This window comes from Chelonoidis abingdonii, chromosome 8 (assembly GCF_003597395.2).
Source record: "Chelonoidis abingdonii isolate Lonesome George chromosome 8, CheloAbing_2.0, whole genome shotgun sequence".
Taxonomy (NCBI): domain Eukaryota; kingdom Metazoa; phylum Chordata; order Testudines; family Testudinidae; genus Chelonoidis; species Chelonoidis abingdonii.
In genome coordinates this window covers 67,296,645-67,321,719 of record NC_133776.1, presented here as the reverse complement: position 1 = coordinate 67,321,719, position 25,075 = coordinate 67,296,645, and the positions used below count along the sequence as shown (strand labels likewise).

The 25,075-nt window shown below is 49.5% G+C and overlaps 1 protein-coding gene across 1 annotated transcript; it reads right to left on the bottom strand.

Moving 5' to 3' along the window:
- Positions 1-25: 25 nt before the first annotated feature.
- SYTL4 (synaptotagmin like 4) lies at positions 26-24,638 on the bottom strand. The gene is made up of 17 exons (XM_032772159.2): positions 24,404-24,638; positions 17,460-17,647; positions 16,957-17,172; positions 16,082-16,191; positions 15,680-15,794; positions 13,763-13,876; positions 12,870-12,999; positions 12,669-12,759; positions 12,269-12,372; positions 11,472-11,558; positions 10,578-10,756; positions 10,188-10,290; positions 8,482-8,643; positions 7,200-7,305; positions 5,947-6,046; positions 1,602-1,810; positions 26-1,253 (listed from the first exon to the last, which is right to left on the bottom strand). The coding sequence occupies exons 2-17, from the start codon at positions 17,567-17,569 to the stop codon at positions 1,111-1,113; spliced, it is 2,079 nt and encodes a 692-aa protein (XP_032628050.1). The 5' UTR covers positions 17,570-17,647; positions 24,404-24,638; the 3' UTR covers positions 26-1,110.
- Between the last annotated feature and the right edge of the window lie 437 nt (positions 24,639-25,075).

Below are 25,075 nucleotides of genomic sequence, written 5' to 3'. Positions count from 1 at the left end.
GAATGACTAGTCCTGACACCACTGACAGCAGCAAGAAAACCTTTATTAAAACAGACGGCCCTTTGTGGTGAGCCTTGACACAGTAACCAAGCAGGCATTACAGTGCATCTGCTAGTACAAAGACTGCCCTCCCAGACAGTTGCTTGATGTGGATTTTAACTCATGCCCTAAAATTTGCTTTTTCTTTCCTCCAAGAGGGGCCGTTGCTCTCTTGCTGGGCACTGTTTTTGACCCCCACAACATTTTGTATTTTAAATGAATAAATCTGTGTAAAATAGCTGGAGCAGGTGCTGGGCAGAGGGAAGGGCTTGGTGGGTGGAGGGGGGGGGGGCAGAAGCTAAGGACTAACAACCCACAACATAAGGGGAAATAGACCACCGCCCCTGCAGAGTCCTGCAGCTCCAGCATGACCGATACCCAGCTACCAGCTCAGATCAATACCATGCCTGCTCAAGAGGAGACAGCATGTGGATGTTTGTTTCAGAGCCACCTCCCCCAGGGGAGATCAGCACAGAACTCTCCAAGCTGCTTTCCCCTCTGCCAGTGACACAAACACCATTGCCTGATCAGAGCACAATCCTGGAACAGGCTGAGGCTTGTTTTCCTCTCCCCACACCAGCCTGTGTCTCAACAGCACTGGGTATTCTCACGCTCTACATACCAAATATTGATTGCTTAGGTTCATGCAGCCTCTAGTTTGTATAGTCTGATTCTATCTGCACCATCCCAGGAGGACAGAGAAGGGGAGACAACAGTGGAAGCTATAGGTGAGGCAAACAAACAAACCACATGGGAGAGGTGAAGAAAGTAAGAACAAGTTTTAAAAGCACTTAGCCCCTGCAAGGGGGGAGACCCTATGGAATTCAATTCCAGCCAAGTTAGGAGACAAAAACCCTTTACATAAAATAAGCTGCTGCCAAGAACAGGCTGTTAGGCTGAGTCTGCTGAAGACACAATTAGCTTTACTGCTACACAGGCAAAAGCCAGGGCCTGCTCCCACTCCCTTAGATGCGACATGTGGCCCTTGCTGGTGCCATGGTTTTGGATCTGTTGCCTCCGCCTGGTGCTGCCTTGCTAAAGCTGGTTTCAGGCCGAGCGCCCAGACTATGGCTATGCTCCTGGCTTGGCCATGGTGGAGCGGAGCTGTAGTGTTCCTTCTGCCCAGGAGCCTGGGAACTGGCGCATCTTCTGCCACAGGCTCACCTCCTCTCCTGTGGAGTCCATCCAGTCCACCACCTGGTCCTTACTCATACCTGAGAGAAGGGGAGCGACAGAGGTGAGTTACTGCAGTGCACAGCCCCGTTCCCAAGCCCTGGGCACACAAGAGCAGCCTCCAGCTGCACAGAAGGGGTGCTGGGAAACGGAGTAGCAGTAGGTAATGATGGGGACTGCTGAATGTGAGCATGGTGCCCAAGGGATTTCATCTTCCTAATTAGGCATTCAGCTTCACTGGATGGGGAATGGGGTTCTCCAGGACAAAGCTGGGATGGGGGGAGAGAACTTGGGAGACCCAGCCCACGCATTACATTCTGCTACCCCCCTCAACCCTGAAGAGAGCAGGGGCAGCCCCACCCAACAACTGAGACCAGGGGGTACCTCACCATTCCCAACTCCCAGCCTGACTCCTCCCAGGAAGTCATTGCTGGACAAAGGCTCGCGGTCCCAGACAGTCAGCTCCAGACAGATGTGCTGCAGGTCCTCTGGGCTGATGCCATTGTAGACAAAGGTGTGGTTGTAGTGAGGATTCAGTGTCTTCTTCATCACAGGAGTCTTCCTCTTGGTGGTCTTGTTTCGGAGCGGCAGCAGGTAGCTGTGGGAAAGACCCTTATATAGTTAGCAACTCCCCCTCACAGTGCTCCCCTCCCACCTGAGCAGAAGAGACCGTGATGGCTCAGGAGATTGGTAACAGGCTAGGGGATTTCAGACAGTGAGCCCGCCAAGGCAGGGATCAGCTCTTCTCTAGAGCTGTAGAGGACCCAAACAAGTGGGGTTAGGGCCCCAACCTACAGCAAATACACCCACTGCTGAAGGGACAGCTTTGGATTTGGCCAAGTAATTTGCATCCGATAGTAGTTCAGTGACCCTAGGGAAGAGGCTGTGTGACTTCAGTGCAGCTCCAACACATGGGAATCAGTTCTGGAGTGTGAACATAAGAATAGCCATAATGGGTCAGACCAATGGGCCATGTAGCCCAGTATCCTGTCTTCCAACAGTAGCCAATGCCAGGTGCTTCAAACAGAATGAACAGAACAGGGCAATCATCAAGTGATCCACCCACTGGCATCCAGTCCCAGCATCTGGCATTCAGAGACCTTCTGACACCCAGAGCATGGGTTTGCATCCCTAACAATCTTGGCTAAGAGCCACTGATGGACCTATCTTCTATGAACTTATCTAATTCTTTTTTGAACCCAGTTATACTTTCGGCCTTCACATCTCCTGGCAACAAGTGCCAGACATTAACTGTGCGTTGGGTGAAGAAGTACTTCATGTTTTAAACCAGCTGTCTATTAATTCCATTGGGTGACCCCTGAGTTCTTGTGTTATGGGAAAGGGTAAATAATACTTCCTTAATCACTTTCTCCACATCATTCATGATTTTATAGACCTCTATCATATCCTGCTCCTTAGTCATCTCTTTTCCAAGCTGAATAGTCCCAGTCGTCTTACTCTTTCCTCATATGGAAGCTGTTCCATACCCCAATAACGTTTGTTACCCATCTCTGTACCTGTTCTATTTTTCATATAGTAATTCAAATGTTGGCATACCCTGGATTTATATTGGGGCATTGCATTTGGTCTTACCTATCCCTAATTGTTCCTAATATTGTTAGCTTTTGTTTTACTGCCGCTGCAGATTGAGCAGATGTTTTCAGAGAACTATACACAATGACTCCAAGATCTTTCTTGAGTGGTATCAACTAATCTCAACACCATCATTTTGTACGTATAGTTAGGATGTTTTCTGACAAGCATTACTTTGCATTTATCAGCACTGAATTTCACCTGCCATTTTCTTGCCCATTCACCCAGTTTTATGAGATCTCTTTGTAACTCTTCACAGTGTGCTTTGGACTAAACTAACTTGAGTAATTTTGTATGGTCCGCAGACTTTGCCATCTCACTGTTTACCCCTTTTTCCAGCACTGGCCTGAAGACAGATCCCTGGAGGACCCAGCTATTTACCTCTCTCCACTTTTGAAAACTGACCATTTATTCCTACCCTTTGTTTCCTATCTTTTAACCAGTTCCTAGTTCATGAGAGGACCTGTCCTCTGATCCCATGGCAGCTTACTTTGATTAAGAGCCTTTTGTGAGGGACCTTTTCAAAGGCTTTCTGAAAGTCCAAGTACACCAGGTCCACTTGATCACTCTTGTATAGATGTTTATTGACCCCCTCAAAGAATACGAATAGATTTTGTAAAATCTATTAGCAATTCATTTGTGCCAAATAGCGTTGACTCTTTCCCAACAAATCAGGTTCATCTGTGTGTCTAATAATTCTGTTCTTTACTATGTTTTCAACCAATTTGCCCGGTACTGAAGTGCGGCTTACCAGCCTGTAATTGCTAGGATCACCTCCAGTGGTGCTGGAACTAGAAGTGCTGCTGCACCCTCTGGACTAAAGTAGTAACAACCACCCAAATACATGGTTTACATCATCAGCACCCTCCCCCCCCCCACTATAAAAATTGTTCCAGCACCCCTAATCAACAATGGAGCCTTTTTTAAAAACTGGTGTCACATAAGCTATCCTCCAATCATCTGGTCAGAGCTGATTTAAGTGATGGGTTTCATACCACAGTTTGTAGTTCTGCAATTCCATATTTGAGTTCCTTCAGAACTCGGGTGAATATCATCTGGTCCTGGTGACTTATTACTGTTTAATGTATCAATTTGTTCCAAAACCTCTTCTATTGACCCCTCAACATGGGACAGTTCCTCAGATGTGTCACCTAAAAAGAATGGTCAGGTGTGGTAATATCCCTCATGTCCTCTACAGTGAAGACCAATGCAAGAATTAATTTCGCTTCTCCACAATGACCTTGTCTTCCTTGAGTGCTTCTTTAGCACCTTGAGTGTCCAGTGGCCCCATCAATTGTTTGGCAGGCTTTCTGCTTTTGACGAACTTATTTTGTTATTCATTTTTAAGACTTCCGCTAGTTGCTCTTCAAATTCTTTTGTGGCCTGACTAATTATACTTTCACACTTATTTTCCTCAGTAGGATTTGACTTCCAATTTTTAAAGGATGCCTTCTTGCCTCTGTTAGCTTCTTTTACTCTGTTTAGTCATGGTGGCTTTTTTTTTTTTTCTTTTTTTTTGGGTACTTTTACTACTCTTTTTAGTTAGCAGCATACATTTAATTAGAGCCTCTACTTTAGTGTTTTAAAAAGTTTCTATGCAGCCTGCAGGTATTTCACTGTTGTAACTTTTCCTTTTAATTGCTGTTTAGCTAGCTTCATTTCTGTGTAGTTCCCCTTTCTTAAATTAAATGCTACTGTGATGGGCTTTATGGTATTTCCCCTCCTCCCCCACAAGGATGGTAAATTTATATTGTTCCACTGTATTCACCCCTTGGACCAGATCCTGTGCTCTGCTTAGGACTAAAGCAAGAATTGCCTCTCCCCTTGTGAGTTCCAGGACTAACTGCTCTAAGAAGCAGTCATTAATGGTGTCTAGAAACTTTATCAATGTATCCCATCCTCTGGTGACGTGTTCCCAATCAATATGGGAATAGTTGAAATCCCCCATTATTATTGAGCTAATTTATTTTTATAGTTATAGTGTCTCTAATCTCCCTAAGCATTACACATTCTGGTCAGGTGGTCGGTAGTACATTCCTACTACTATATTCTTATTCATGCATGGAATTTCTATCCATAAAAACATTTATGATACACAGTGATTCATTTAAGATTTTTCCTATGCAGCAGAACCCCATTTATTCAACCATCCATTAACTGGCTCTTTGTATTAAATGAACCACCAACCCACAGACCCAAAAGCAGGCAATCTCTTCTGTGGCTGCTAGATGGTGCTGCAGCATCACCCTTTTCCATTCTCTGCTTTATCTGGATTTTTTATTATACAATCTGGCCCTGGTCCCAATTAGATCAGATAGACGGGGTTCTGCTGTATTTGACTCTATGCTTTCTTTTGCATATTGTGCCAGTCCCCCACCAGCACAATATATTCTGGTCATTTCTATATATTTTGTACTCTATTAGTGTCCCATTGACTTACCATTCCACCAAATTTCTGTGATTTTATATCAATAGCTTCATTTAAATACCAGGTGCTCCAGTTCACCCATCTTCGCACTGAGACTTCTAGCATTTGTATACAAGCACTTATAGAATTTGTTGGTCTTTAGTTGTCTGCCTGCACGTGATGTAATTGAATGGGACTGTTTCTCTTCAGTTCCTGCCTGCACTTCATCAATTTGCATCTTCTCCTCTTTACTACATATGGAGAATCCCAATTAATAGCTCCCTCCTCCCCCCTGGGAAGTCTGTGTGGTTATATTGGCTTGTGACTTCCATCCATGCCCATGAGCTGGAACTCGCCTCTCTGCTTCGTAGAGAACCCCTCTGTGGCCAGGCACTGGGAGGAAGTCTGTGGACCACACTGCGCTTCTCTTGGCGACAAACTACAGATTTCAGCTGAGTTGTGGATGCTCAGCACTTCTGAAGCACATAGGGGCAAGCTGCTCCAGACCCCTCCCATCAGCATTTAGGACCTTTCACCACAACAGGAGCACAAGCTCATCAGCATAAACACACAACCCTCAACCCCCATCCCAACAGCAGGCAGCTGGGAGAGGGTTGGGGACAGAGAGGCCCATTCATTCCCAGGCCCCTGGGTCATTCCACTGCAAAGCATTGTCCCGGGTCTGTAGGTGCCGTCCATCTACGCTATAACTGGCATGGTTCCGACACACTCACCCCTTGACAAAGCTGTCAGAGGTCCCTCCAGATTTGGCAGCCATAAGGTTCTTGGCCTCTTTGATCCAGACCTGGAGTTCGCCTCCTTCCTCCCGTTTGCCTGGAAGAGAAAGTCTGAATCATCCATGTTTTCAGCCACAGCTTCTCTCCAATCATGGGATGTGACCCCCTTTGCATCCCTCCACTGGCATCAAACATAAGCCGCTTGTCTTCGCTTGCAAGACTCTTCACGGTCAAGCTCTCATTCACTATTGATCCATCAATCCTCACCTGCAGCTGGCCCATGCTGCCAGCTTCCATCGCTCACTTGTTAAATTTGCAGACAAGCCCTTAAGTGCATTCTCCCAAGCTGCCCCTCATGCTTGGGAGGTGCTCTCTGTAAACATCTGCAAAGCTACTTCATTGTCCTCCTTCAAAACCTATCTTAAAACTCTCCTTTGCTGTGATGCCTACAGAAAACCTGAGAGCATTAAGGCTGCTAGTCTGCAAGGACCACTGGCTGTTATGTGGACTCCTTGTGCTCCTAGTTATCTGTATCCATCTGTTGTTCCTTGACTTATAATTACATTGTCAACTCCTCGGGGCAGGGAGAGTTTTGTTGTGTGTTTGTACAACACCTAGTACAATGCAGGCCTGGTTCACAACTGTGGCTTTTAGGCACCAAGGTGATACAAATAAATAGAACTGCTGGCTCACTGAATCTCAGAGAGGCTGACCCCAGACATCCTCATCTGTAATAGATGGACAGGTCCCAGCATGCTGTGTTTTATCAGCCCCTGAATTGCCTGGCCCAATTCAAGCTGGGTCCTGGATCTTGGGAGAACTGTCCCACAACATAAGACAAAGGCAGCTGATCTGCTCCAGAAGCAAACCAGATGCAGACTGCCAATACAGCTCTCTGCTCAGAAGAGTTCCAGGAACCCTGCTCTAGCTTGCATCAAAGCTTTACTGCAAGAGAAGCCCATTACCATTCAGGCTGAATCTGCATAGCAGGAAAGCCTAGCTAGTAGCACTGCTGAAATAACCATGGATCAGAGTCACATTTCAGAGCTGAAGGTTAAAATATTACAGCTGCTTGGTCCACTAGTGGATTAGCTTCTTCCCAAAAACAACACGCAGTTCCCATTCCCAGGTGAGCTCTTGGATATTTGGAGACTGGGATTACATACTCGACGCCAGTGTGAACTAGCATCTGGATCTGTTTTCACATATTACCTTAAGAACTGAGGTTCTGCAGCAGCTCAGACACTCACCCTTTTTTCCATTACCCGCCCCTGGGTGTTTGGAAGATGGGATGTACTTCATGGAAACAACCAACTCCCCTCTGTACTGCTGGGAGCCAGCAGAGTCAGCACCAGCCTGAAAAATGGGTAAATCTTAAATTATTACCACTGCAGTCTTGTCTATACACTAATGTGCCCCAGTTCAAGGGTTTGTTCTTTTAAAAACCAGTTTAATTAAATTAGTGCAGATGTGTGTGGACTCAATATGATTTTTACCAGATTGATCATAAAGACAGACATCTAACTGGTGCAAACCCCACACAGACACTTCATTTGTTTAACTATAGATAGGTTTCTTATATCGATAACCAGTGCAAGCTGGCGTATAGACAAGGCCTTACTGAAGCTGCTGCCACTCACACAAACATTCTCAGGGTGGGGATCTCCCAATGGTCTCCCAGAGATCAAGCAGAACTGGACTCTTGCAGAATCCCAGACAGCTGGAAGCTCAGCCACCTCTACTGCTTGTGCAAACACAGGTTTGCCATGACAGCAGCTGTTCCACAGTGCCTTATAAATGGCACTCACTGGCCTGCAACAGGATTTGGATCAGGTCCACAGAAGTTCATGGGAGAAAACAGTCTCGGACCTTCCCAGCAGAAGAGATGATGCCAGACTGTTGGCACCCTGCAGCAGCAGGAATCTACACCACCTTATGAATGTTCATGGACTCCCCTGTTGTCACATAAGGCAGGTGTACCAAGCAGACCCAGAAAGCCAGACTCAGTCAGAAGGACTTTATATGACTATGGACATATTGATTGACTTGTTCAGTAAGTCCAGATGTCTGAAGGTTTATGTGGCAAGTGCCTTACTTTATAAAATAACCAGGTGTCCATCACCCTCCTAGGAAGCGGACTGCCTGCTAACGTTCACTTCTGTATACAGACTGATGGCCCATAGTGCTAAGACCCCCCCCGAGTACATAGTCATGTGACTAGCTCGTACGGCCATCTGTGTCACTCCAGCTACTCTGCTTTTTTCAAGTGCTCTCTTGAGCGGAACTAGCATATGTACATCTATGCAAGCTGGGAATCACCTCCAGTGCAAACACAGACATACCCTGTGAGGGATCTGTGTCATTATGTTAGAGGAAAGAGAGCACCTCCCACAATAAAAGGCACTGGCCAGACTAGTGAAGAGCACTGGTCGGGGGAAGTTCACATCTGCTCCAGAGTCACTGTCCTTATTGGGAGGAGCTGTGGTAGATTCCGAGGGTAGGTCAGATGCAAAAGAGCTACAGAGGCCATACCTTGCCATGCAGGGGGAGACGCTCTTCCAGCTGGCTCTCAAAGTTCCAGGAATCCATCGGGATCTCCACCTCTCCCAAGAAGGTGTTTCGGCCCAAGCGATCATGGTGCCAGACTGAGAACTGCAAGGTTCTTGTGAGCAGGAGGGACTTGCTGATCTCATACTGTGAAGAGACAAGACCACAGAGCCAGGTGAGCCAGTGGTGGCTTCCCAGAGCAGCTAGGACCATACTTGAAGCTTTCACTATGAGGAGGAGATGCCCCTTGGCACTCCTAGGGAGACTGAAGTCCTCCCACCTCCTCCTGAGAGCCTAACTGGTGTGTTTGACTATTGTCACATACTCCTTTTCTCTTCAGACTTTCACCACTGTGAGGAAGGTACCAGGCAATGGCTGCCCAGCTGCACTCCAGGAATCTAGCCACACAGAGGAGGCAGGTACTCTGGGTCCACAGCAGGGACTCCAAAAGCTGCCCACAGAAAAGGAAGGGCAGATTCTGGGAAGCAGCCCCAGGAGTTTACATGATTTTTATACTGAAAACTTGAGTCTCAGCAAGTCTCCAACATGCAGGACTAAGGTACGTGCACACATGCAAGTGGGCTGGATACCACATTACCTGCTTTGTCCCAGCAGCTTCAGGTGTGTTCACTTGCTGTGAGACTAATCCAAGACCCACGGAGGAGCTGGGCCTGCACACACCCATTCTAGGGACTTTATGCAATGGGCAGCCCTGGCCTCCTGGGGGAGTGGGAAGCACCTTTAGGGTAGAGGTCTGGAGGCTGGGGAGCAGAGAGTTCTGCTCAGTCTGTCTGTGAGCACAGGCCTGGCCTCGGGCAGGCACAGTGGAATTGCTCACAGATTTGGGGATGAAGGTTACTGAAACAGGAGACTCCAGAAACCACTGGAGCTTTCTGGATTCCAAAGCTTTAATTGCCACCCTCTGTCCTTTGTGCTCCCTGCATTTATAGCAGGAGAGGGGGGCTGCCCTGGCATTTACTTGTATCAGCTGCAGCACAAACTCCGCAGCAGAAGCCAGTAAGCGAAGTATGCATCTGGCAGCAATCCCCTTGCTGGATCCACACAGCTTGGATTTAGCTGGCTCCCTGCTCAAGTGACTGTACTGCCCTCTGGTGACATTGCTGCAGCTGGGAGGGGCCACAGAAAGCAACGTTTCAGAGATGGGAAGGGTGCTCTGAACAGGAAAACACCCACCCTCTGGTTATAGTGGCAGGATGCTAGGCGAAGCAAGCAGAGCAAGAGAGTGATGTGTCTGCAGGGAGGTCATGGTAACCCGACACACAGTTCAGGGCTTTAGCTATGCCTGGCCAAGTCACCACGGCAACAGGGCTACAAAAAAAAATGCAGTGACATCAGCAAGACAGCCTTGCACAGAGAGAGACCGTCAGTTAACTTGGTCCCCACCCCAGTGCTGGGAGCCTCCTGCAGGATTTTCAGAGCTGACTCTGGTCTCTATGGGAAATCAGCATCCCTCTCCCTCCCAGCAGCCCCAGCTGAGGTCCAAGAAGGAAGGGGCTGTTTTTACTCCATCAGTGAAGCAAAAGGATGAAGCGAGGTGCATCTGGTGGTGAAGCCTCCCAGCCCTGGGTCTTATGATTTGGGCCAAGCATCTGCCTCCCCAACTGAGCTTGTGATGGAGCTCTCTTTGGGGTGGGCAGGAGACAGCCAGTAACCCCTGCCCCAGAGCTCACCTTGAGCAGTTCATTGTACAATGGGTTGACACTGTTGCGTTTGATGGTTGTCTTGCGTTTGCCTTGCCGGGATTTATCAGGCAGGAGGTACGTCTTCACGTATCTGGAGTAGGCAAGCAGGCAGTGTCACCCATTTCACGGGCATCTCCTCAGATCTAGCACATACTCCTGCTCTCTGCCCCCCACCTGCCACACCTCTGTTCCTGGATGGCAGCTGCCCATCTCAGACTCCTAGCACAGGAGCTTGCCTAATCAGTATGGCAGCACATAGTGCAGGACAAGTCCAACCCTCCCCCACCACAGTAAGGTCAGCACCTGTGGCAGGCAACCCCCCATTCGCCCAGCCCCATGCCCATATCCCGGGCCAGAGGAAGCTTGCTCAGCACTCACGGGTTGGAGCGCTTCTTGGCCTCGTCAGCATAGGCCAGCTGGCGACACTCCTTCACATGGATGAACAGGGTCTGAGTCTTGTGCTCATAGCTCAGAGAGAATGCAATCTCTCCTGTGACACAGACATTGCCGAAGTCTCCAGCCTCGCTGTAAATGCTGACCATGCTCCCCAGCGTGCTCTGAAAGTCATGATCCTGGTAAGATTTACGCCCCTAGTGCACAGAGAACTAGCATATTTCCAATTCCTCCCCCCATGTTTGCCCTCCTGACCACTGGACTGGAATCCCCTTCCCCCAACCAATTTGCTGTGGTAAGTACTCAGCACCTTTCACACCCTCTTGCGAGCCCTATCAGAGACTTTCAGCTTGAGCTTCTCTCTAAGGCAGAGCTTGACACAGTACCTAGCTAACCCTGTGCTCTACTCACAAAACAGTGCTGTCTCCCTGCTTCCTAACCCCAGTCCTCACTCAGGCATGTCTTCCTGCAGTCCTGGGGTGGGGAATGGCAGCAGAGCCAGAGGGACTCTGGTGGCAAAGCCGGAGGAGGGGGATTTCATAGTAGCCTTCGACTACCTGAAGGGGGGTTCCAAAGAGGATGGAGCTTGGCTGTTCTCAGTGGTGGCAGATGACAGAACAAGGAGCAATGGTCTCAAGTTCCAGTGTGGGAGGTCTAGGTTGGATATTAGGAAACATTATTTCACTAGGAGAGTTGTAAAGCACTGGAATGGGTTACCTAGGGAGCGTCTCCATCCTTAGAGGTTTTTAAGGCCTGGCTTGACAAAGCCCTGGCTGGGATGATTTCGTTGGGGATTGGTCCTGCTTTGAGCAGAGGGCTGGACTAGATGACCTCCTGAGGTCTCTTCCAACCCTAACATTCTATGAGTCTATGACTCACCGAAGAGGTGCCACTGTGCATGCTGCTTCTGGCCGTCCTCCGGCGATGAATCTCCACCAGGTTGTCAATGTCTTCCTCTTCCTCATCCTGCAACAAGGGATATGGCCATCCATACCAGCCGGAAAACCAAGGCAGCTAGACCCTCCGGCAACAACCCTGCCAGGGAAGCAGTCCCAGCCACAATGGGTACATCTACATAGCAATGAGTCCCAGAGCCTGGATCAATGGACTCAGGCTCCCGCTGCAGGGCTAAAGATAGCCATGTAGACATTCAGGCTTGGTCTGGTGAAACCCGGCAAGTTGGGAGGGTCCGAGTGCCTGGGCTTTGGACCAACTCTCAATCTCTAAACAGCCATCTGTAGCCACACAGTGCAAGCCCAAGTCAGTTAAGCCAGGTTCTGAGATTCGCTGCTACAGGGTGCTACTTGCTGTGTAGACATACCCGAAGGCTTCTCGCCCAACACCCAGTCCCATCAGGTGTACTCACCTTGGACTGGGGGAAGATGCCCTGAGCACACAGCAGATCAGTGACCTGACTAAGTTCCTCCCCCACAGCCCCGGAGCGCTCATTCAGAAAAGATGTGAGGCTGGAGACCCACAGATGTGCAATAGGGTCTGAGCTTCACTGGAAATTTAGATAATAGCATGGTAGTCTGCAGCTGAACTGAAATGGAAGGAGGCCAGGTGGGGAGCAACTCCCCCTCGATCCCACGGGCCTCAGAGAAAGGTGGCGTGAAGGAGAAGCCTCCCTCTGTTAAGCAAACAAGTTGATGCAATGCAACTCAATAGGCTCTCACCACTTCAGTTTTGAGACCTGGGACCGACTTGCTTCTGTCTCCCATGGAGCCGCTTTCACTTCCCAGCTCCTCCGGGCGCAGATCAATCACTGACTTGGTGTAGTCTGTGTCAGAGACAGGAAGGTGAGATGCCTCCAGTCCCAGCTGTTAGTGCAGTGCTAGCACGCTGTAATGGGCGTATCTAGTACTTGCTCATCCACTGGTCAAGGTGTGTTACAGAAGTGGGGAAGCTTCGCTATTCCCCTTTTGAGGGTGGAGGAACTGAGGTGGGTGAAGTGACTTGCCTAAGGTCACTCAACAGGTCAGCAGCAGAGGCAGGAACAGAATCAAGGTATCCAGACTCAACCCTGCGCTTTGTTTCCCAGAGCACAGCTGCCAGGGTCCCCAGGCAGCAACTCACCTGCAGGCCTCAGGATTCTCCTGGGGTTCTTCTTGAATATGGTTTCATTCTCATCTGCGGATGCTGCACCATGGCTCCCCACACGAGCCTCCTATGAAGGGAAAACAGGCTGTTCAGAGAGGGGGAACTAGACTGCGTATAACCCCCAACCTCACAGGGCAGGAGAGCCCAATCACTGCAGAGGTGGTAGCGGACACATACACTTTCTGAGCCAGAGGGAGTAGTGTCTCTGGAGCGGGTGGGGATGGGCAAGGTGGATACGTTGGAGCCCACGGGACCAGGCCTTTGCTTCCCCTCTTGGAAAGTGACAGTTTTATCCAGGGAGTTTCTCCTGCAGACAGTAGGGAAAAAGTCAGACACGCTCTGTATCCATCCAGCATGAGAGCTCTTTGGGGGGAGTGGGGGGGACTGCCTAGCAACTAGGGATAGCTTGCTTATCAGCCAATATCTTGACTTTCTCAACAAGCATGGGAACAGCCTTCTGAGTGACATTAGAGTATCTCCATCTACCAGTACCATGTGCTAAAGGAATGAGCAGGGGAAGACATGGTGGAATCCTGCCTACCCAGTGTAAGATTTAAACACATTTTCCCCTAGCACTGCATTTTGCACTTGCCACTCTGCCTGCATCACAGCCAGCTCAGAGTTATCTACTCTTTAGGCTGCAGCAGCACTGCTCCCAGTTCCTCTCATGGCTCAAGGCCTCCTGGGTGTATCAGGACTTCACAGGCAGCTGAGCACCAGCCTGTTCAGCACACGGACCGGAGCAGCCATGGGCTCTAAAGGGACCAGGGTTTGGGAGACAGCTGTACCCACTGGAAGGGGAGGGGAGCAGCATCTAGAACAGGTTAGGGAGTCATCTCCCCATTAGGGTCTCAGCTAAGCATTTCTGGAAAGTGGGATCCCAGCTCACCTTCAGAAGCATCCCTAAAGTGTGCCCCTTTCCTCCTACTCCAAATCTTTAAAGGACCCTCCACCTGCCCTTTGAACCATTTACTTAAGGCAGGAGGGAGACAGCAACACAGGAAGGGGGAAGAGGCAAGTACCGGACCGCTCCTGTTGACAGTTTTGGGGCACAGGACTCAATCTCTAACCTGGATCTGACACCTGTGCCAGCAGCATTGGGTCTGTACCCATCCAGACTCATGTTCTCCATGGACTCGGTATCACTCTTCCCATCACGGGGGTCCATGGCTTCAGGAGGCATGCTGGGAAAAAGAACAGATCCGTCCCTATGGTAGGAAAGGCAGTTCCAGACTGCAGTGCAGGAGGCCCAACCCCTCCTGAGACAGGGAGATCCAGGGTGTCAGCCACTATGCTGTATAGCAATATGGACCTTTGGGGCAACTGGCAGCACTTTGATTTTTGCTGCACAGGGCCTAGAGGAAGATACTGGCCCCTGAACGCAGCCATTTTATTTATAAGGGCAGGAGATGGGTTTCAGATAAGCAGAGCCACGTGGTGGATTTGTAGGTCAATAAGAGAAGGGTCTGATCAGATGAGACCTGCATCAGACCACCACCACATTGACCGTGGGAGAGCTGGATCGGCCTGGAGACCTGTTGCAGCTCTCTGGAAAACTCCACTGGAGGGCTGGGTTACACAACAGCAAATCCTCCTCATCTAACAGCATCAGGAAGGGGCCTGGAAAGGAGCATCAACAAGCTGAGGGAGCTTTAAAAAGGTCTGGTCTATTTTAGCTGCATACGGTCTCCACAAGACAAAGTGGCATTACCGGACAGCCACCGTAATTTACATTTTCATGCCATCACCCAGATAAGCCACTTTGGTGCCAGATATCAGAGGGGTAGCCATGTTAGTCATTTATGTGACAGAAAGCATAATGGGCTGGGATAACACCCATCTCCCATGGTTCCTCTTTTGGGACAACAGATTCCAGCTCAGTGCCCCGTGGCCGAGGGATGGTATCATTCCCACCGCAGGCAACAGGAGGACATGGTTGACCATATGAAACGATACAGGAGACAGAATATCACACAAAGCCCATGGGACACAAGCATCGCCAGCTGATCAAGTGTCACCGACAAGCACTAAAGCATCTCACCAACAAGGGGAGGGTATCATGCTGGGGGCCTGCTGGCTGAAGGAACAGGGCAGGAGCAACAGCACTAGTTTAGCCCTTCTGCAATTCATGGTTCTTGGCCAGTCTTACATCACACCTTGAAGTGATTTTCTAATACGCCCATCAGGCGTAGTATCTGACTGTCTGTGTGAGGGAAATTGGGAGTGACAGACAGCCCAGGTCCCCTGCCCCAGGGCTGGGAGGGCAACTGAGGAAGGAATCTTCCCCAATCTATTTGCCAAAGGCCTAGAGATCCACAGTCATCTGCTGTAGCATTCGACAATAAGACTCAGTCTGTGCCAGGGGTTCTCACAACAAATTTTTTGGTTACCTCAGAGTGCGGCCACCAACTCTTGCTGATGGCCACTCTGACAAACCTGTTTCTCTGTCCCTGCCTCCCACAGCTCTTCAGTGACAGCCTGGCCTGGGGAAAGCTGGCGACCTGGCAGGAATGGGGGAGCTGCCTAAAGGAGTGCCGCAGGGACCAAAAGCCACAGCTGCCTCCAGCACTGCACGCACTGACCTCATGTCTCCAGATGTGCTTGAGGAAGTAGCACGGTGCAGGGCACTGATCCCTGCTGGTAGCGCCAGCACATATACCAAGGTAGCACAGCTCACTGCCTTTGGTACCAGCTACTCAAGGGAACAGCTGGGCACTGATTTGCCCCTCACCCCCATCTCCACCCATGGTTTGGAGGCTGACATGGCCGCATTTGAGAAATGCTGGCCTATGCCCTCTACAGCTACCAGCCCTCTTCCCATTAGAGAGAACATCTTCTCAAAGCCCACTGCTCTGCCCCATGCACATGAATTTCAGGTCATTGCTTCCCTGAGAAATCTGAGGTGAACGCAGGGAAGGTGGGATCTAGTTCCCTCTTTCTGCAGAGGCTCCAACAGTGGACACCTGCAGGATGGACTCAAGACTCACCTGGGCTCCTTCTGTCGCTCCTGGGGATTCTTCTGCTTTGCCATGGGGGAGTCTTTTGGATCGTTTGACTGTGCCTGCTGGAGAAGGGTTTGCCCCACTGTCTCTCTTTTGTTGGCTGGAAGAAAATAAAAAACAATGCCAAGGCAACCAAGATGGCAGGAGAGCAGCCCAGGAGGGGCAGCCTGCAGAGACCTCAGGCATCTTATTTGCCCATCAAAGTGCTAACTCTGACATCGCCATGAGCAAGAAAACAAGTGCCTCCATCTAACCTGGAGGGCCCCTTGCGGTGAAATGGGGCCTGTGTCCTTGGCCTCTCCATACGGAGGCCACCAACTAGGTTGCATCCCAGAGGTGTTTTTTTAGGATAGGGCCCCTCCCCACCCAGAGCTTGCCTGTTCCTACCTGGAGGTTTGCGCCGAAGGGACATTCTCACTATGTCGCTCCCCAGCCTGTTTGCAAAGCGATTGATTCTTTGGTCATAGAACCAGTCACCGGTTGTCTTCTTCAGCTCTCTGCAGCGGAAAGAGGCAGTGAGAGGTCATTCTCACCCTGTGCAAAGTCAGTGTTCTCTGCTTCCTTTACTCTACCACCCTGCAGGAGGAAATACTGTTGGAGCAATATAGATGAGCATGGCAATTTTAGGATGCAGATGCATAGAAGACAAGATCGCAGCCCCAAAGAGCTGTCAGACTAGCCCTGGGCATGCAGTTCCAAAAAGGCCTGCATACACTGTCAGCAAGGAACAGACACAGGATGCCTGGTGCACCGGCAACAGGAAGCTCTCCCGGTGTGAGCAGCAGCAGGAGAGATGCTGCGGAGCTACAAGTGGGAGAAGGACAAGGGATATAGGTAAGGCAGGGCAGGAGAGGAGAGAGGGGTCTGTTTTTCACCACCGAAAGCTTGCATATTGCCAGCTTGGTGCAGAAAGAGAATGGGAAGAGGGGCGTTGGAGGGGAAGACTCATAGCAGAAGTGCTTGGAACAGACTGGGAGGGAAGAAGAAAGGCTGGACTCCAGGGTAGGTGGAGAGTGGAACAGCTGTGGCAGGAGATAACCAGGACAACAAGCAGCAGAAATAGAGAAGGACGGATGGGTTTTACAGATGTTGGAGTAAGCCGTGAGGTCTTTTAAAGAGCCTTACTGTGTGTGGGAGCAGGGGAAGAGAAGACCAGGATGGCATCCAGGTTGCAAGCCTGGCGACAGGGAGGATGAGGAAGGCAGGCATGGTCTGGGCAGAGAGAGACACTCAGCCTGAACTCTCCCCAGGGAAACACTCACGCTTCCTTGGTGCAGACTTTACAGCGCCAGGTGCTGTTGATGCTGTAGGAGCGGCAGTCCCGACACACTAGGTGGTTGCAGCCGCGGCAGCTGTTGGCCTTGGGGCTCACCCGGCCCAAGCTCTGCTGGCACCGGGCACACGTCCTCTCGCTGTAGCGCTGACTGCCCCGCTTGGCCCCTTTGCGTCGGATCTCCAGCAGCTCATTCTTCAGTCGCCTGTTCAGATGCAAAATGCAGGAGCAGTTAAAAACCACACTGAGCCCTGCGTCAATGCTGCCTCTTAGAGCAAGTCAGGACAGTGCAGTGATGTCTGGGCAGCCACCATTTACCTCCCCCATCAAGGAAGAACAGAACACAATACCAGTAGGGCAGCTAACTACAAGACCCATGTCCATCCCCACCCTGCCATTTACAGGCAAAACTTTACCAGCCATCAAGGAAGCAGACTGCAGCTGAAGACTTTGAAGGAGAAAAAAACCTCTCCTCCCTACCCAGGCTCTCACCTGACCCTTCTCTCCTCAGCCTTGCGGAGCTCTTCATCTCGCTGCAGGACTTGCAGGATCATATCCCTCTCTGCCTCTGACAGGAAAGACAGGTCCACAGCCTCCGACATGGCTTATCCCAGGAATCGCCTGCCTTTTCCTGAAAGGATTCCTCAGAGCTGGAGCTGGAGCAACTGGATTCCTTAGAGCTGGAGGCAAGTTGGCAAGTTAGTACAATCAAGGGCAACACTCCTGGGTTCTTCTAAGCCCCTGTGCACTTGCATGAAGCAATAACTCATTGATAAGTACAGGTGGCCATCAATTGCCACTGTATCTACTCTGCCTCACAGCACTTTGTTGGTCCCACCTCACAGCAAGGCTGTGGCGAGTCCCTGCATTAGTCACTAAAGCATGATCAGCTTCATCCCTGCGCCCAGCCTAAGAGCATGCTGCCTCTGCTGCCCTCCCAGCACTAAATTACACTGCCGGTTCAGAGAGTTCAGTGTTTTGGAAGCTCTTAGCCTCCTGCATGTGGCCTTAATGAGCCCCCATGGGAACATCCAGTGGCTGAGTTGTTTCACCAACACACCTGGAGTTTCCTGCCTGCATCCAGCACTTGCAGACAGACCCAGCCTGGAAAGGGGTTGGAGGGGGTGAAAAGAACAAAACAGGATGGATTAGAGTTCAGAGGTACAGCGTTGCGCCTCCCCTACTGACACAGGCCCAAGTGTCCAGGCACAACAAGGCCTTGTGAGCTGCAGACCTCGTGAGCTGCAGACCTCCCCAACCCCAAGGAAGTAAAGCTACTGCAAGGACCTTGGAAGCATAGGATGTAGGATCTGGCCTACGAGGCTTCCCTCGGAGCCCAGAAGAGGCAGGAGAGCAAAGAGATCAGGCCCATCGCTAAGCTGCCATGAGCGGTTGCTTGTAGTATTTCTATAGAGCTTGGACCACATCTAAGTCACTTTCCCAGGTCCCAGCTCAGCCCATCGGGGTCAGATACACCACACAAGAGCCTTCAAAAAAACTGTCCCTCTCCCATCTCAGGAACAGGCTCCTCAGGGCTCTGAAGCACACAACAGCAAGCATACGCTGCTGTCAAAAGCAGCACTGCCCCTGCCTTGTTCACCCAGAGCCTTGCAGGTTCATTCCTTGTCTGGACCCCAGCTATCTGCAGTGATGAATTTGCCCCTACTGCCAGCAGGAAGTTCACACTCCCTTGATGCTGCCCGAGTGACTTTCCTGCCTCCTAAATGACATCATACTCATTGTTATGGCTACAGATGTGCTGTGACTTCTCAGGACAGTGGGAATCAGGGACTCCCTAAGAGCAGGAGGCCAGGACTCCCAAAAGGAGGTTGAGAATCTCATTGAGTTCTAGCTCAAATGTGTTGGGTTTTGTTTGTTTGTTTGGGTTTTATTTTTTAAATACAAACGGAAGCCAACCCAGGCCTTAGGATTTGCCTATGCATTAACTCAAGACAGCACAGATCCAGACAGAGCAATATATTAACCCCTGTGCTATTTTCAAACTGAAGACACTAAGCAAAAATAAGTCGCATATTGGAATTTACTGTACCCGGTGTGACAAATGTCTAAACTTGTTTATATAGAGAAAAAACCTGCACCAAATATCAACTACGGACAAATAACCCCATCTTGTAAACCGCCTCTTTACGGTACACCTCTACCCCGATATAACGCCACCCGATATAACATGAATTCAGATATAATGCGGTAAAGCAGAGCTCGGGCGGGGGCAGGGTTACTTGCTCTGATGGATCAAATCAAGTTCGATATAACACGGTAAGATTTTTTGGCTCCAAAGGACAGCGTTATATCGAGGTAGACGTGTACTTAGATTCCAGGTTTTGCCTGACCTTTAGTTAAAGAGCCACCTCTACTAAGCAACTCATCTTTGCTGGTTCCTTAGTCCCATTTTCAGTCTATTTAAGCGAGATTTGGGGTTTTAAAAAAGACACACCATTCCCATTGTGATGGGTGCAGTGTTAAAGACAAAAAGCCAAGGGAATTGGCCCCAATGTTTTGTTTCTTCACAAAAAAAAAGTATTTTCACAAGACTCTGAGATGACAAGGAATACCGCCTGGAGCGTTTAAAAAGCATCACCCTCTGGTTTACAGTACTGTGCTAATCCATGTGAGATCTGGAAAGTGAACCTGAGCAGCATATCATTGTTCAAGCAGAACGACATGAAAAACCGTTACCACTACATTTTTAATACCCCAAGATGTCCTTTATTTAGGTTGCTAAGAAAGGTAACATATGAATTTTAAACCGCCCATGTTCCTTTAAATGGCCGTGTTCTACAAACATGCAACAAGGTAGCATCTGGGTTCCAAAGGAATGGAGAAAAGAGCAACAATAAGAACAAAACCAATGGGGAATATTAGTGGGCTAACTGAAGTCACTACCAGTACTTTATTCAGAGAGGCTCTGAAACAGTCCCTCAGCCCCATGTCAAGGAGTAAGATGCATTTCTTACTTCACGACTTGCAGTAAGTTGGTTACAAGTCTTGTCTGAATACCAGAGTGATCGGCACTTAGATAGACCATCCAGGAACAAGCAAAGTAATGACACAGTCTCTCTGCCAGCACGCAGTCAACATGCTTATATACGTCAATTCACTTCCTACTCAGTCACCATTATCAAGCCCTACCCAGAATATATGCCTCAGACTCTTAGCCGTAGAAATAGGAGTACTTGTGGCACCTTAGAGACTAACAAATTTATTTAGGCATAAGCTTTCATGGGCTAAAACCCACTTCATTGGATACATGCAGTGGAAAATACAATAGGAAGATATATATACACAGACACCATGAAAAAATGGGTGTTGCCATACTAACTATAAGGAAAGTAATCAGTTACGATGGGCTATTCCTAGCTCTCCCCATTCCTGGAGCTCCATGCTCCTGACACATTCCGCTGAGTCTGTATCAGCTACAGGGATTTTAGCTAAGAAGCAGGATGCAGATTTGAGACCTCTCTAGAATCACAGCTATATTGGCCATTTCCACATTTTCTGTAGCATAACGTTCTGGGAAAGAAGGGCTCACTGGGACTGGGCGAACATCTGGAAGAGACAATATCCTCAACCATCCCACCATCCGTTGGCTTTGGTGATGCCCTCATTTATTCTCTCCCCTTTCAACTTCCCCGTAGCACTTTTCCTCACAAATGGGATCTGTCTAGATGGGTAGCTAGAGTTCTAGGCCTGAAGAAGAAAATCAACAGTGAACAGCTTCTGAGGTAGCTGGCGCACCAATCAGGCTGAGAGAAGAAGGGAAAGTTGCTGAGATTCTGTTGGTTTAGAACTGGCTTTTCTAAATCATCAGCCAAATGAATGCTTAGGCATCATAAGGCAGGTCTGCAGAGGGACAAGCATCTTCCCTTTTAGCTCTGTATTCAGGAGTACCCATTTTGGATGCAATACTTAGATGGACTGTACAGGTCTTTTCTCAAACTAACTTTTAAGTTCTCAGTCATGCATCCAGACAGATGAATGTTGAGACATTTCTTCTGAGAAGTTGAACAAGCTCTCTCTTTAGTGCAGCCACTCCGGAAGGTGCTTTTGTTCCTGTAGGTCCCACCTGAAAGCAGCCATTCCAGTAAACACCCTGTCATAAACAAACAGTTAAGGGTTAATGCCTCTTTTGCCTGTAAAGGGTTAAGAAGCTCAGTAAACCTGGCTGACACCTGACCAGAGGACCAATAAGGGGACAAGATACTTTCAAATCTTGCGTGGGAGGAAATCTGTCTTTGTTTGTACTCTTTTGTTTTGGGAGTTGTTCGCTCTTGGGACTAAGAGGTACCAGAATCAATCCAGGCTCTCTAATCTTTCTGACCAGTCTCTCATGTTTCAAACTTGTAAGTAACAGCCAGGCAAGGTGTGTTAGTCTTACTTTTTTTTCTCAACTTGTAAATATTCCTTTTTGCTGAGAGGATTTTACCTGTTTGGCTGTAACTTTGAACCAAAGGCTAGAGGGGGTTCCTCTGGGCTATATGAATCTGATTACCTATAAACTATTTTCCATCCTGATTTTACAGAGATGATTTTTACCTTTCTTTCTTTAATTAAAAGCTTTTTTTTCTTAATAGCCTGATTGATTTTTCCTTGTTTTTAGATCCAACATTGGATTGGATCTGGACTCACCAGGGATCAGTGGGGGAAAAGGAGGGAGGGGGGTTAATTTCTCCCTGTTTTAAGATCCAAGGGGGTTGGATCTGTGTTCACCAGGGAATTGATGAAGTCCCTCAAGGCTACCCAGGGAGGGGAAAGTTTTGGGGGGACAGGGAGTGATCCAGACACTGAAATTCTGGATGGTGGCGGGGATACCAGACCAAAGCTAGTAATTAAGCTTAGAAGTGTCCATGCAGGTCCCCACATCTGTACCTTAAAGTTCAGAGTGGGGAAGGAACCTTGACACACCCTGACACTCATTGCAAGGGCCTCTATAACCCAGGGGTTAGAGCAGGGAAGGGTCACCATTTGAAGATGGAGTGTCCACACTCAGACTAGGAGAAGGACCCAGGACAGTGGAGGCTGTTTGCAGATGCAAAAATATTAGCCCAGGAGCTACATGCAAGGAGGTCAGCCCCAATTCCCCTCTCCCTGTGCAATGTCCTCTTGTACCCAAGTGACCATGAAGAGAAAGAATGAAGCTGAACAGGTTGAGTAACTTCTTGTTTCTGACAGAGTGAACTGGCCTCCCAAGGGAGAGTCACCTCCTCCTATGTTCTCTGATCACTATACTTCCAACTCCCCAGGCTTTGCTTCTTTAGAGAAGTGGGGAAGGGCTGAGGACACGGAAACCAATGCTTCCCTAGGAACAATGCACCCTCCAGGACAGTGCCAGAGCAAGACTCAGACCCGTAAGTACCCACCCACTTTCACCTCCAAAGAGCCAAGAGCCATGCAATCCCAGTCCAGCCTGGAGGGCCACTGCTTTTTATTCTCTTGTAGCTACACAGCCCCAGGGCTACATGCTGGCTTCCCTCTAACACAGGGGGAAGCTAACCAAGTATTTGGCAGTACCTTACTTACTCACAATGTCTGGGACTGTCAGGCTTTCCTGAATGTGGAACTGCATAGAAAAGGCTGTCAGGGGGCACCCTACAAGAACCCTCCCTCACCTACCTGTATTTAAGAAGTGCATAAGCTCTGGACCAACTCTGGTTAATACAGAGGGAGTGCATACCTCTTTAGATTACATCTTCTTCTAACCCACTCTGCGTTACACTAGCTGGACTTTAAACTCTCATTTCCCAGCATGTAACCCATATCCCTAAGAACACAAGAACAGACCATTAGTCTGACCCAGTTTGGCCATGTAGCCGACCATCCTGTCTTCCAATAGCAGCCAATGCCAGATGCTTCAGAGGGAATGAACAAAACAGGACAATTTATCAAGTGATCTATCCCATCATCCAGGTCCAGTTTCTAGCAATCAGAGGTTTAGGGCCACCCAGAGCATTGGGCTGTGCCCCTGACCATCTTGGCTAATAGCCATTGATGGACCCATTTTTCACAAACGTATCTAGTTCTTTTTTGAACCCAGTTATACTTTTGGCCTTCACAACACCCCCTGCCAGTGAGTTTCACAGGTTGACTTCCACAGTACACCGCTACCTCGATATAACGCCACTCAATATAACATTAATTTGGATATAATGCAGTCAAGCTGTGCTCAGGGGGGCCGGGACTGTGCACTACAGTGGATCAAAGCAAGTTCAATATAACATGATTTCACCTGTAACCCGGCGGGATTTTTTGGCTCCCAAGGACAGCGTTATATTGAGGTGGAGGTGTACTTCCTTTTGTTTATTTTAAACCTGCTGCATATTAATATCATTGGGTGACACCTGGTCCATGGGTTATGTGAAGGGGTAAATAACATTTCCTTATTCATGACTGGGGTGGAGAAAGTGATTTTATAGATCTCTATCACATTCCCATTTAGTTATCTCTTTTCTAAGCTGAACAGTCCCAGGGTTTTTAATCTCTGCTCACATGGAAGCTGTTCCCTCCCTCCACCTTCTCCCCACATCCCTGCTTCCACACCATCCTGGATTGGGCCCCCAAATTCAAGCTGCCATCCCAAAGGTCAGAAGAAAGGAGTTAGCATGGAAAGCGACTGCAGGGTGTGAACTGAAGCTACACCCCCTTCTCTAATTTACACCTTCTGGCCACACAAATTACACCAACTACACACACTCTCTCTTTGAGATCTGTACATGTAAACGAAACCACATTGCATCACCTTACATACTCTAAAATTGTCTGTCTCCAGTGTTCTACACACACAGAAGCACCTCTGCAAATGGGAGAGAAAGTATTTTCAAATGGATAAAGGTTTTAATTAGGAATGTGACTCACAGATGAAGATTAGCAGGATCTAACAAGTGAAGAAGGTTTCAGCACAACAGTCCCATAGCTATTATTCCACATGAACGCCAAGCAATATCCAAGTACGTAAGAGAAATACAGCCTCTACCTCTGTATTTATAAGCCCACTTTTTTCACAACAGGATGTGTGCCTCAAGGAAGCAAATGAATGCATCCTCCCACCACCCAGATGAAGCAGGGAACTGAGTTATGGTCCTTTCCTGTGGCAGGAAGCCTGGGACTGCTGTGCAAGGTTCTGGAAGGCTCTTGAGCGCAAGGCTAGAGCCAAACTCTCCCTCCCCACCAAACACAAGTTGCAATCCTTCCTCTCCCCTCCTCACTGACCTGCCCTGAGAGCTGGAGACTGAAGTTTTGGGAGTGGGAGCAAATTCCTGACCAGCTTAAGCAGTGAACTGCCAGGCAGCCTGACCCAGACACCAAACCCCTCATGCCCACCACATGACAAACTCTAGCCCTGCACCACTATGCGGCACAGCCCCAAACTACCCACCACCGGGGGTTGCTACCCGCACAGCAATCCTCAAAAGCTTGCTTACCACACACGCTCCAGAACTGGCATCTACACTCTGCCTGTGCTGTCCCAGCTGTGCTGCTACGTAGGAAACACGGCTGTAACAAGCCAGGCTCTACTATCCGAAAGACAAACCTCTCCTAGAATGCCAGGAAGTCAGGATCACAACCAGCACCCGTCCAAGCGAGCTGGCCTGGGACCAGCACCCCAAGCAACACACAAATCGCCGGCGTCGGGGCTCCACCGTAAGCTCAGCGATCGCTCCGCCCTGGAAAGCCCCTGGCAAGACAAAGAGAGAGTCAGGCCACGGCCACAGCAGGAGCTTCTTTCCCGCAGCCCCCGAGCAGCAGCGTCCCAGCAATTCCCCGTGCTGGGGGACACCCCGCTCCGGCACAGGGACCGGCCGGCACCCACGTGTCCCCGCTGCCCCCCAGCGCCGGGCACTGCCAGGACCGGATGCTGGGGCCGGAGACGGCGAGTGTCCAGGCCGCCCCCTGCACGCACCGCGGCCCCAGGCCCGCCCGCAAGGACCTGCCTGCGCACTCCGCCCCGATCCGCCGCTGTGCCCCGGCAGCGCCCGCTGTCAGCAGCCGCAGGGAAGAGGGGGCTGAGCGGAGCACGGGGCGATACCTGCGGCGTCGCCCGGCCCGGCGGCCGCACCAAGCTGAAACTTTCGCCCGGCGTGGGCGGAGCCGCG